Below are 13,093 nucleotides of genomic sequence, written 5' to 3'. Positions count from 1 at the left end.
GAACAATTCTGGTTTCTTTTCTATAGCCTGTTTGCTGTTAAGAGAGTTCGTACTTAAGAACATCACACCTACACGTGTTTCATGAATGCAGGATGCGAAGCTTTTGAATATGAATCATTCGGTGATATTGTTGTGATTCGAACAAAGAATAATGGATTCTACGGTAATATTCTATATAAGGCATATATAGGGCGTGAACTATTCTGTACTAAGCAGCCCGTCTTTGACTATGTGTGATTGCAGAGCCACCCAGAACGATGAAATGTGCAACTTCTACATCATGTACTACGTGGACGGGAAGACGATCATGGACGACAACTACTGTTTTACTTCTGGTCCACCAAACTGGTCATGGGAAAAGTTCGGGCAAGGTGACCTTGCGCTTGAGGACATGCCGAACACCGTTAGCTGGCCCCCAGGGTCCTCGGAACCGCTAGAAGAAGGCAAGGATGACGTGGCGAGAGATGATGAATCTCTGGAGTCCATCTTGGATAATCTCCAGCCCCGTGAGTTGGAGGAGTTGTACGAAGAGCTGGCGGAGGAGGGGAAAGACAAGGATCAGAACGGCTATTATTATGGGGGCTATTAGAGAGACGTTGGGGATTGCCCACATGGGAAAGGGGAGATAATCGGGAATACAATTGTATTACCTCCCTTTACATAAGTTTGTATCTGTAAAAACATACATGGAAAATATACAATGGGGTAAGCAATTTCAACATTTTAAAGAAATTTGAGGCAATGCACATATGGAGAGGGAGGTATTGTATTGTGTTTTGTCAGTGACAGACTGTGGTATCAATATAAGGTTACACTTGAAGGGCAATGGGTTTCTTGTGGTAGAGCATATGAAGTAGTCCAATCAGTTGTTATTGTGTACATCGTAGATAAATAGATATATACACTTCTATGACCTTGCTGGTATGTCGTTATATACACACCGATATCTGGTTATCTTTCAATCTGTGTTTCTCCGAATGGTAGATGTTCTATATTTTACCAAATATCTGGACAGCCAACACATTTTCCTCACAAATGAAATGAAGAATGTCTTCTCTCATGATAACCCTCCAAGAATGGCTTAGTGAGTCCTTTAGATTTTCTCAAAAGCTGCCTTAGTTTCACGACCGACAAAATGATGTCTACTTAATTACTAATTTATTTCGATGTTTCTGTTTCTTCTATGGTATAGTTGCATGATTTTCTGAAGCAACTTGCGGCTCCTATCCACCTATGTACTTGTGGTAGTTTAGTAATGCGAGTTGTTGTTTCTGACGCACACCTGTGCTGTTCTTGTAGGTATCTAGTTGACACATCAGTGTACATTCTCCAGTGATACATTCAGAAATAATCAAATTGAGATGAACTGTTCGGCCACTGTCCCCGTTGTACCTCTACAGAAGTCATCAGCAATTTGTAAATATGTTGTTATCGCTTGATATTCTGACACCTCGGAAATAGTGTGTTTTGTTGTCACACAATCTATATTGCTCAATATGTGCCATTCGTAGGTTTCTGAGTTGTGTGAAGTCCTGTATAGTTGTGTCATGGTGCTGTAGATATATATCAAATCACGATTATTTACTTAATTCAAAGAAATGCACAGAGAAATATATTTATTTTGGAAAAAAACGACGGGTTTGTCAATATGAATGTACAGCATTGATTTAATGATTATTGTTATTCCAAGGTTAAATAACACAGTAAAACCTCGTTGATCTGGATACCGTTAAACCAGCTTTCCAGACCATTACTGTGTGGAACGTCTACATGCCGTTAAAGGGACATTCCCCCTTACCAGTACGTTAATCCGGACGATTGCATTGGATCCGCTCCGATTAACGAGGTTTTATTATTCATTGCAAAACTTAATAGGTGTGTTCTGAATGTTGCATTTCACATGTTTCGCATTTCGTCATCAATAAATATACTTAACGAATAGATGTTTTTGGCGAGTGAAAATACTAATTTTGAGAAAGAAGCTACATCAGTTTTGAAATGCAATAGTCAGAGAAAATATAATTCATAATTTTCGAATAAATAATTTCGGCCATTGAATATGCGTTGTGTTTGAACTGTTCTGAGATTTCCTCTAAGGCAACATGCTTGCCTCAGGTAATGACATCAAACAGAAAGTGACATGGAACAAGTCGCCATATTGTTTCAATGCCGGGAGTTATGAATCTTCCCGAGGCAAGAGAGTTAACTGACTTCTAAAGTCCAGTTTCCACCCTTGCCGAACTAGGCTGGAATTCCTGGGCTCGATCGTAGCGCCACCAGTGGCTATTACGAGTTATGTCCTTTCTATGCCTCTCCTATTGACCAATCAGATTCAACCTCTCGTATCACTTGCATTTGCTTCAATCAAAACGGTGGCGCCCAGTCAAGACGGTCTGATCGATAATGAAGATCTATTGTGATAAAACGAGTCTTACAACGCGAAGTGCATCAAATCACGTGAGCACCTTGATTAAAAACATGAAAAGATTTAGAAAATATCTATTGACAACGATTTAGCGGTGCACATGCTTTGCAAATCCTGCAGTCGACCGAAATCTGCACGACACTTTACGAACCGGATTTCGATTTCGGTGCGCGATTTTGATTGGACTATGCATAGACTCGTTAGTCCAGCCAAAATGTAACTCCATAATACCAGCCTAGTTCTGCAAGGGTGGAAACTGGACTTTTATAGTCAGTTAACTCACTTGCCTCGGGAAGATGGGAGTTATGATCCGAATCAAAGAAGTGATTACAGGCAGCTTTACGCCCATGACGGCACTATTCCAGTTCTATGAAGGCGGCCCGGAAATACTCGAGTCTGGGGCCCCAATTCAGTGGTTGAAATTATGAGCAACGCTCACGCCGTGGAGTTAGTGAGTAAGTTGGGTTTAACGCCGCTTTTAACAGTATTGTAGTTATATCACGGCGTGTCAGCTTAATGTGAGAGGAAAGCCCGAAGTGCAGGTCTCAGGCGTTTACCACCATAATCGGGGCGAACCGGGATTCGAACCCCCAATCATAGGTTTCTGGCGTGCCCAAGGGGCGCAACTCTGCACAGCGAATCGCGGCGCCTCAGACGACTGGGGCACCCGTGCCCCCCGCCGTCGAGTTAAGACCACACGTAATCCATCAAATTACCAAGCCCGACCCCCCGATCCTATTTAGCCGCCTCGCCACTGACGGGTGACTTGTGACATCACGATGCAAGGGTTAGTTGATTTTAACAGATTCACACACACGCGCACACACACACGTAGTCATTATAAAGCCTATCCAGTCAATTCAATCGCCAAAGTTGATGGCGATGAAGTCATACCTTCAACCAAGACGTGATAGAAACCCCTCCTAATTGTCTTTTCCTGTTGTCATGGCTATGTGGAATAGTCACATCATGCCGACAGCGGGGGCTTTTAGCCATTCACTCAAATGCCGACCCGACCGTCGTATAAAGTGACATCATTCGGCTTTTCACCCTTGAATGCACTCAGAAGACAAGGAAACAGGTGGCCCATTCGTCCGGGGGAAAATGAGCTGTTAAGAGTTGGCCCCCTTAGGCTTGTCAGAAACCTATGATAGTGGCATAAATTTCCAGATACGCCCTGATTATCTTCCTTGGTGTGTCAGAAAAGTACCGATAATATTCATATTAACAAACAGCCATAAACACGTGTTTTCAAATTCGCAAGTGTTCTTTGTTATTTGTTTCCAAGAGCGTATGGTTTTGCCCGCGGATGGTAGCTCAGGGTGATGGCGGAAGACACTCAGGGGTGAAGTATAAGAAGACAGCAGCCATGTTTATTGTTGCAGGCTGAAATGGTACAGGTTGATAATAACGTGACAGAACGCACACTGGGACCTAGTGGCCAATGTTCCCGGGTGGAGACTCGCTCTGTCACAGCAAAAAGTTGGGCGGCGATTTTTTTTTTGTCGACGGCCTTGGCAGACGCGACGGCTAGCCGTACAATCCGTCCGCCTTTGTCGATGACCTGGGACCGTCTCCTGGTTGACCATGTCAGTCTGGCTTTGTAGATAAAGGAACAAGTAACGTAGCGCAAACGAGGTTAGTGACTCACGTGTATGTACATACGTAACGTCCGGCGACGTGAGGAGGTGTTAATTGACATTTGTAGACAGCGTCGGGGGTTGACGGTCCTGCCCGAAGGGGGCATATGATTAGAGGGGATTCGCCGAATGTTTGCTGTATACAAAGGGCACAGAATTTCGGTGCACTTTGGAAGCATATTAAAACAATTAGATATTTCAGATAAATGAAGTTTAGAATAAAAGTATTAAACTCTTTTGCTCTATAACATTTGCATTAGATGATGTTCCGATTGCTGGGGTACTTGTCCGCTTCTCACCGTCCTTTATCATAGCAACGTATTATTCCCCTATTTAGAAATTGCGCACATATTTGGAAGGGCTAAATTCTAAATTGGGATTGGATCTACTTTTTTTATATCAGCCAAATTTGACTGATCTATCAATTCCTGTAAATTGACAACGCATTTAACGCATATGTACTTCTGCATGCACTGTGATAAATATGTCGACACTGGTTCAGTTTAAGTGTACTTGAACTCCTGTGATCGAGAATTACTGGCCATGAATACGAGGGTTTTTTTTTTTTTCTTTTTGGTAACTGCTGATGCGTGCGTATCTATGTACACTTGGAGGTAAAAAGATCGATAATGCAAAATCAAAATCCTCAAAGTCACAAATCTTTTTCACATGGAGAGAAAACCTATAATTTTATGTATACTGATATAAGGCAAATAATAGATTATTCTTTTGAGAAAACACAGTGTTCATAGGTTTACCAAAGTTTATGTACCATCATGATGTAATTCACACACCAACCATCCATTGGTCATTCTAAATCGGGTGAATAAATGCTACAGCCATGTGACATGTCCCTCCATCACGTCTCCGGAGTCTCGGCCAAGTTAGCACCTGGGTTCGCGGTTTCGTTTAGGCGTTTGATAACGTACACGCAGAACGTCTACGAGAGCATGCTTCTTCCAGGACACAACGGCATCTTAGCCCCTGAATCACCTAGTTGTTATCATGCGAATGTTCCGCGTGGATGCAGTGATTCTTTGTATGAGTGCATTGTTAGGTCGCTGTATTTTCACCTTCTTTAAAACTCGGTATTCACACAGAGACAATTATGAATAGATCACTGTCGATATGTTTTTCAAAAGAGAAAGCGAAGACCTGTTTATTTCCAAAAATGGTACTAGGAGTTAGGTCTGCTTTCGCCTGCAGTACAGTTCGCCTACTACCACTTTGCCTACAGTGCAGTTCGCCTACTGTCACTTTGCCTACAGTACAGTTCGCCTACTGTCACTTTGCCTACAGTGGAGTTCTCCTACAGCCACTTTGCCTACAGTGCAGTTTGCCTACTGTTACCCTGCCTACAGTGCAGCTCGCCTACTGTCACCTGGACGACAGTGCAGTTCGCCTACTGTCACCTTGACGACAGTGCAGTTCGCCTACTGACACCTTGACGACAGCCAATATGCCTACGGTGCAGTTCGCCTACAGTCACTTTGCCTCCAGTGCAGTTCGCCTACAATGCCGTTCGCCTACTGAAATGATGATATGGTGTGGTGTTTCGCCTACTAATTACCCCTTTGTTGGTAATGGATCAGTCTCAACACCAGCCTGTGTACAGGTGGCAGCGACACAGTGCTGGTGGTATGTACTGTGATCGAACCGGAAGAATGGATATTTTCTTATTTAACATCAAGTAGAGGATAAGTAAGATAACGTTCTTGATAAGATAATGATTGATACATGCAACTGATCTAAAACACATGTACACCTGGAATTAATTAAGCACTTGGTCAAATCAGGTGTCATGTGACAAGAGGAGGGTTTCACTGTTATGTCACGTAAACAAGTCGGACATGCTATGCAAGGATATGATAGTTGGTATGTCTATCCGCATATTTGTCTATATGCGGAGATATTGTTGCTGATTTGGAGTAACACTGAAACTGTAACATCTGCATATGCGAGGGCTGGTGAAAAAGTTCTAAGTCTAACAAACAAAATGAACAATTGTGAAAGTGTTTTTAATTTTATTTTTCTACATAATCTCCCTGCTTTTCAATATATACTGAGTCAAATTAAAAACTTCACATTTTAAAAAGTTATCCCATATATGATATACAACGGACAGATGTATCAGAGAAGGTAATTTGTAATCATTAATGTCCAAAGAAGGATTTTAATTAACGGTGGTAACCATAATTTGTTCCAAGCACCTACGGTTTTCGGTAATAGCATCAACAGTTTAAATCATAAGTCCCAAGCACGAGAATCTAATGGCACACAAGTTCAGTAGCGTGTACATCTTCCCGAGGCAAGTGAGTTAACTGACTATAAAAGTCCAGTTTCCACCCTTGCAGAACTAGGCTGGTATTATGGAGTTACATTTTGGCTGGACTAACGAGTCTATGCATAGTCCAATCAAAATCGCGCACCGAAATCGAAATCCGGTTCGTAAAGTGTCGTGCAGATTTCGGTCGACTGCAGGATTTGCAAAGCATGTGCACCGCTAACTCGTTGTCAACAGATATTTTCTAATCTTTTCATGTTTTTAATCAAGGTGCTCACGTGATTTGATGCACTTCGCGTTGTAAGACTCGTTTTATCACAATATAGATCTTCATTATCGATCAGACCGTCTTGACTGGGCGCCACCGTTTTGATTGAAGCAAATGCAAGTGATACGAGAGGTTGAATCTGATTGGTCAATAGGAGAGGCATAGAAAGGACATAACTCGTAATAGCCACTGGTGGCGCTACGATCGAGCCTAGGAATTCCAGCCTAGTTCGGCAAGGGTGGAAACTGGACTTTTAAAGTCAGTTAACTCTCTTGCCTCGGGAAGATGTAGCGTGTATGGCCACCAGGTGCGTTGACAACTGCCACACAACGCCTCCGCATGGACCATGTGATGCTTGTGAACATATGATTGGGAAGACGACGCCATTGTTGCTGCAGAATGGTGCCAAGATCTTGCAAATTCTGTGGTTGGTTCTGGCGCAGACTTCTGCCAAGAGCATCCCAGACGTGTTCGATGGGATTGAGGTCGGGAGACCTTGACGGCCAGTCCATGACGTTGACTCCCGCAGTCTGAAGGAAATTCCTTGTCAAAATGTCCCCAAAGTGTTGTGTGGGGTCTGGCATTGTCGTGTTGGAAGATCAAACCGGGTCCGTGTGCTGCCATAAAAGGCAGAAGTTCTGGTGCCAGTACCTGGTCGCGGTAAGCAGCAGCGTTGAGGTTGCCACGGATGACAAGAAGCCTGGAACGTGCATTGCCACAGAAAGCACCCCACACCATGACACTTCCGCCTCGAAATCTGTCAACTTCCTGTACACAACACTGGGCGTAACGTTCATGACGGCGCCTCCACACCCTCGCCCTACCATCAGCAAATCGAAGATTAAATCGGGATTCATCACTGAAGACGACTTGATTCCAAAAATTCTCTGAGTCCATCGTAAGTGTCGCTGTGCCCACAATTGACGTTGACGTCTGTGTAATTGAGTCAGAATCGGCCCGCAGTATGGCCGTCGTACTTGAAGGTGAGCAGTTCTCAGACGGTTTCGAACAGTTTGCGCCCTCAGTCTAGCCCTAAACAGTTCATTTCTGGTTGATGTAGCCGTCAAAAATCGGTTACGGAGGTGACGTAAGACAATCTGACGATCCTCTGCATGTGACGTCACACGTGGTCGACCTGGCCGAGGGCGATCAGCGGTGGTACCTGTTTGCTGTAGACGCGTCTGTAAATCATAAACAGTCCGTCGACTACAACCCATTGTCCTTGCGACTTCAGCTACGGACGTTCCCGTCTGCAGCATGCCGATGGCACGTTCACGTTGCACATTTGAAAAGCGTGGCATGACAAATGGCCGTAAAGACTTTTGTTTTCTTGTGTTTTTCTTTTTTTGTTAATGTCTGCTAACAAGTATGGCTGAAAACACGTGCGGTATTATGGCCACGTGACCAGTTGCACGTGAAAAAACACTTTTGCCACTATAGTGCTGTGCACATGATTTTGATAGATTCACCTGCACAAAAACGGGTGTTATCTGAAGACAATACGTGGCCATTACTGTTTAAATACACAATAAGGGCCCACAATAATAACTGGTCAAAATGTTAAAATTGTAGGATTGTGAAGTTTTTAATTTGGTTCAGTATAATAATATCAATAGTGAAGCAATTGCAATTTTCTGAAGCCACCCAGATAAACCCATTCATGGCAGCTTTGAGGTCATTGTTGTCGTCATAACGCTTTCCACAAAGGTGTTCTTTCAGTTCAAGAAACAGGTGCAAAACATTTGGTGCCAAGTCTGGCGAGTATAGAGGGTGAGGGAGCTCTTCGAACCCACATTGTCGCACAGCAGCCTTTGCAAGTCGAGAGGTATTTGAATTTTTTTTGTCATGAAATAGAAGAGTGAGTGAGTGAGTTGGGTTTAACGCCGCTTTTCACAGTATTCCAGTTACATCACGGAGTGTCAGCTTAATGTGGGAGGAAAGCCCGAAGTGATGCAGGTCTCAGACGTTTACCTCTTCGGTGAAACCCACGAGCACGGGTATGGTGCTGACAAGCCTAGAAACATAATCGGGGCGAACCGGGATTCGAACCCACAATAATAGGTTTCTGGCGTGCCCAAGGGACGCAACATTGCACAGAGAATCGCCACGTCTTAGACGACTGAGCTACTCGTGCCCCCTGAAATAGAAGAACTCCAGCAGTCAGCAATCCCCGCCGCTTTTCTTTGAGAGAATATTTCAGGCGATGAAGCAAATCAGCATAGGAGGCACCGATAATCGCCTTTCTTCACCGATCATGAAGACATGAATTTCTTTGGTGTCGGAAAAGTGAAATGGTGCCATTTCATGGATTGACGTTTTGACTCGGGATCATAGTGGAAGACTCATGTTTCATCACCCGTTACTAATCTCTTTTTGAATTTGGCGAATTTCTCCTCAATTAGCTCCAAATTTTCTCTTTTTAGTTTTTTTCCCTTAAGATCAGAATTTAGAAATTTACCAACCAACAGATATCTTATCAGATATGTAAATGTTCATGAACAATAGTTTCAATGGATCCATGACTTAGACCTGTGTCTTCCTCAAGTTCAGCAATGGTAATACGTCTATCTGACAATATAAGTTTTTCTGTCTCCTTGATTGACTCTTCATTGATGGAAGTTGAGGGACGTCCAGACCTACGGTCATCATCAAGGCTTGTTCCCTCAGCCTTAACCAGAGCTGCCCAACGTTTAACAGTGGAATAGCTTGGGCACTTGTGACATTCGGTCGTGAATCTTTTTGGAGTACTTTTCTCTGAAGTCAAGAACTTGATGACTGCTTTGGACTCTTTTCCAAGTCTGTGTCCATTTGGACCCCTACCACGTTCAACTGGCTGTCGCTAATATACAAACGGCCTCAACAGACCACATACACTGGCAATGAACTACTAAATAAATGTACCACATTGACTAGTTCACTTTGTTTAAGGCCCATAGTTGAGCGTTAGTCAGGCTTAGAACTTTTTGTTTTGACCAGCCCTCGTATCATTAGTCCTCACTATTGTTATTTACTGTTGTATATATTGTACATATAGATCATTTTCAACGTGGACACAAGGACATATTATATGTAGCAAGTTGAGTATGACCGACCCAACGAAGATGGCACAAAGGCATGAGTAAATCATGTTGATAGCTGGGACCATTACATACCCGGTAGCTTCATTTATCTTTCGTGATTTCTTGCACAGGAACGTATTCTTTAATGCCATGGTATTAGTATTTGGCTCTAGCTAAATTCTCGAAATATTTATAGCAATATCATCGCGCCGATAAACAATCGAGCATTTACCTGACCGACCAATAGTTGGCCAACGACCCGATCCGTCTGACCACTCGACCCCCTTATCGAGGTCCAGGCGGCCGAGCGGACTCAAGTAAGCGTCTGCAAATCGTGGTACAAAATATTTCCAAGATCAGCTCGTCGCGCGTTCGAACACCATACTCGCCCTGATTACGACCTTTGATCTGACAGTACATTTGCCGTACTCACGTGGTCAACGTCTATGATATACGAATATTAGGGTTTTCTTCACGCGGGTCGCAAAATCACTCTAATACTGTTCATGGGGTCAAAACACACCCACATATTCAATGCACACATTATAAGGCTATATTTTAGAGGTGGTTATCTCAGTGGCGTTTGTCTCGTATATTCATAGTGCAGATTTTGCATATCTCATAGATATTCTTTCTCGTAATAAATTACACTATGGATATATATCACTGTGCAATATTATATCCTATGATAATCTAATGTCTGTTTGAAAACGTTATCAGATAAGAAAGTGAAAAACATTGTACCTTGTGCTTTATTTCTCACCAGTAAAGATTAGATGAAAATCTAAGTGCAAAATGTTGTATTTCCTTTGGAGAGTAATATTCATTCTTGAATTTCATTTTATTTATCGGATAAACTGAAACTGAATATATAAGGACAGAATAATTTATAATTTGTGAATTAAATAAATATGCACAAATAACGGAGGATTATGTTTATAGAGCTGTTTTTGGTCGATTGACTCAAGTAATGCAGGTGTGCGTTTAGTCACAAACGATTTACAAATAATCGTCTCGTTGGTATAATCTAACCACATTTCACAATTTTTTAATTAGTAAATTTACTGGATATTTAACTGTTTACTTTATTTTCATAAGAATTGTATATATATATTTGAGTATTTGATTTATGTAAATTTGACGCCTCATAACTTGCGTCATGTCCAGAAAACGTGAACGAACACCTTCCATTTGTTTCTCTTTTCTCGTACCATTTACATGATAGAAATACTTATTTTATTTTGTGTGGAAAAAGCGTTAACTGTGTTATATATCCTTTAATTCATAACATTAATGATACGAATAGTACTGCATTAATAATGGCGCAACGAGAGTTGAGTTACCCAAGTGAATGTGAGACTATATATGCTAATTTATTGGTTGCATGGGGTTATTAGTTTATTTGATATGTAATACGGTTCCATATTTACCTATACTAAAATGTATTTTGTTTCAATATCGATATTTGTTTTGGAATTTGTTGGTTAATAGTGAATAAAACAATACGGAAAAACGTTGGGTTAATCCCAAGCAAATTCTTAACAGAACATCTCAGCCACGATGGTCTAGCAGTAAGCATTGAGGAGTTATTGCCCTTTTTGTGTGCCTGTGTCTACCTCTATCGTCTTTTGACACCATGATGGAAAATCGATCTTCCCCGTGTATAGCAAATCATTTGTCGCGTACCGTGTAACGTTACACACAGGCAGACAAATCCATTTGATATATCACTGGGTCGTTTAGATATCAATCTCATAAAGATGTTCATCTCTTCAGTAAACTCTGAGACGACCATGATGGTTGTCAGAGAGTTGTCAGAACGTTGTTGTGCGGATATAGAAGCGTGACATATCATCGTACAGGCGACTATCCGGGGTTGCTGTTGCTTTTAGTTCACTAACCTAACGAGTGTTGATCTGGTATCGTTCCGACGTCCTGCAACGTTGGCAACAGGTCGATCCATTGCAAGCAAACAATATTTTTAGTAAATCAAAATGTGATTTTTCTCAAGCATTGTATTTACGTGTATGCGGCAAGTGTGAAACATATTTGTGAGAATGTGGCTGATAAGAAGTCCCTGGCAATTGAAACAATATGTACTGGAGATTCCTTATAACGGTGTATACAGATGCATACCGAATTTAATGAGCTCCTCAGTATAATACTGAGTGTTATTTCACTAAAGACTGTATTGTAATTATGGTAAGGGCAGCAATGAATTACGTCTCCTGAAGCATCTCTGTTTACAAATCATTCTATATGTACGCATGCAAAATGCAAAAGAATTAATCATAAAATGGACTGACTATTTTCATGCAACTTCCTTGAAGTTTGGAAGGGGGCAGTCCTGAATACAGAGATTAAATTCTATTGAAACAATTGGGCTTAAATTATATATATATATGTGTGTGTGAATAATGGTGTGCACGAAAATGAACTATTTTCATGCAGACTTCCTTGAAGTTTGGAAGGGGGCAGTTCTGAATACAGAGATTAAATTCTATTGAAACAACTGGGCTTAAATTATATATATATGTGTGTGTGTGGGTGAATAATGGTGTGCACGATTCAATTTGTCAAGAACATCAATGTTTGATATTGTGGGTAATGGTGAGGAGCATATCACTCCTCGTATTTTCTGGTTGGAATTTTAACCTTTTAAAAAAATATATATACACGTGTCACCTGTCCTTTTCACTTGGCTGTATCATGTTTGGTTGTGTACAATTACTCCTCAGAAAAATGTGTTTGATTCATCATCGACATACTGTTTTCACTGCTTTGAAGAATTTGTCTGTTGAAAGCATTCTGTTGTGTTACAATTCTGTATAGTATACAGGTTTGTAAACTCATCAGAATTAGAATGAGACTAGAGTCTTTTGTTTATTGCCCTTTAACTCAATCGTGTGTAAGAATCATACATGATTTAAGGGGATGTAGGTGTTCTTGCGACGTTGGAAAACTTCTTGCTAACAACGAGAGTCTTGTGCCAGAAAAGCATTTGTTCTTTGTCAAGACGTCTTCCAAACTAACATATACATTTTTGGAGTCTCGTTGGAAACTCCGAAATGACGCGAGAGGAAGCAACATGAAAACTGGAAAACACTTTGGAAAGTACAAGTAGAAATGAATGGACATGTAATGCCATGAAAAGAAATATTTGTTGTGTATTATTACATCACAGCAGTTTCATTATAGTGTTGAAAATCGACTACCTTTCACGCGAAACATATCGACGTTTAGGAAAATCATTAACTTATCAAAGTTGCAGATACTGTCACAATGAACAAAAAAACACAAAAATCATTTGTTTTGTTTGATAGGCTTCCTTAGAAGTTGTCGTTAAAGACGATGTTTTGGCATAGATCCTTATACCGTTGTACCTTATACCCTGACAATGGTATAAGGATCTGTACC

The 13,093-nt window shown here is 41.4% G+C and overlaps 1 protein-coding gene across 1 annotated transcript in view; it reads left to right on the top strand.

Annotated features, from left to right (window-relative positions):
• The window catches only part of LOC124135744 (probable peptidylglycine alpha-hydroxylating monooxygenase 1), a 41,472-nt gene extending 39,414 nt beyond the window's left edge, over window positions 1-2,058 (top strand). Inside the window, exon 13 of the mRNA XM_046501264.2 lies at window positions 244-2,058. Coding sequence (XP_046357220.1) covers window positions 244-589 — 346 coding nt within the window. The 3' untranslated portion in view covers window positions 590-2,058. The remainder of the gene's footprint in view (window positions 1-243) is intronic.
• Window positions 2,059-13,093: the final 11,035 nt, after the last annotated feature.

This window comes from Haliotis rufescens, unplaced genomic scaffold (genome assembly GCF_023055435.1).
Source record: "Haliotis rufescens isolate VD_foot unplaced genomic scaffold, xgHalRufe1.0.p SCAF_1, whole genome shotgun sequence".
Taxonomy (NCBI): domain Eukaryota; kingdom Metazoa; phylum Mollusca; class Gastropoda; order Lepetellida; family Haliotidae; genus Haliotis; species Haliotis rufescens.
Note: the sequence above shows the minus strand (reverse complement) of the source record. Positions and strands in the feature narration are given on the sequence as shown.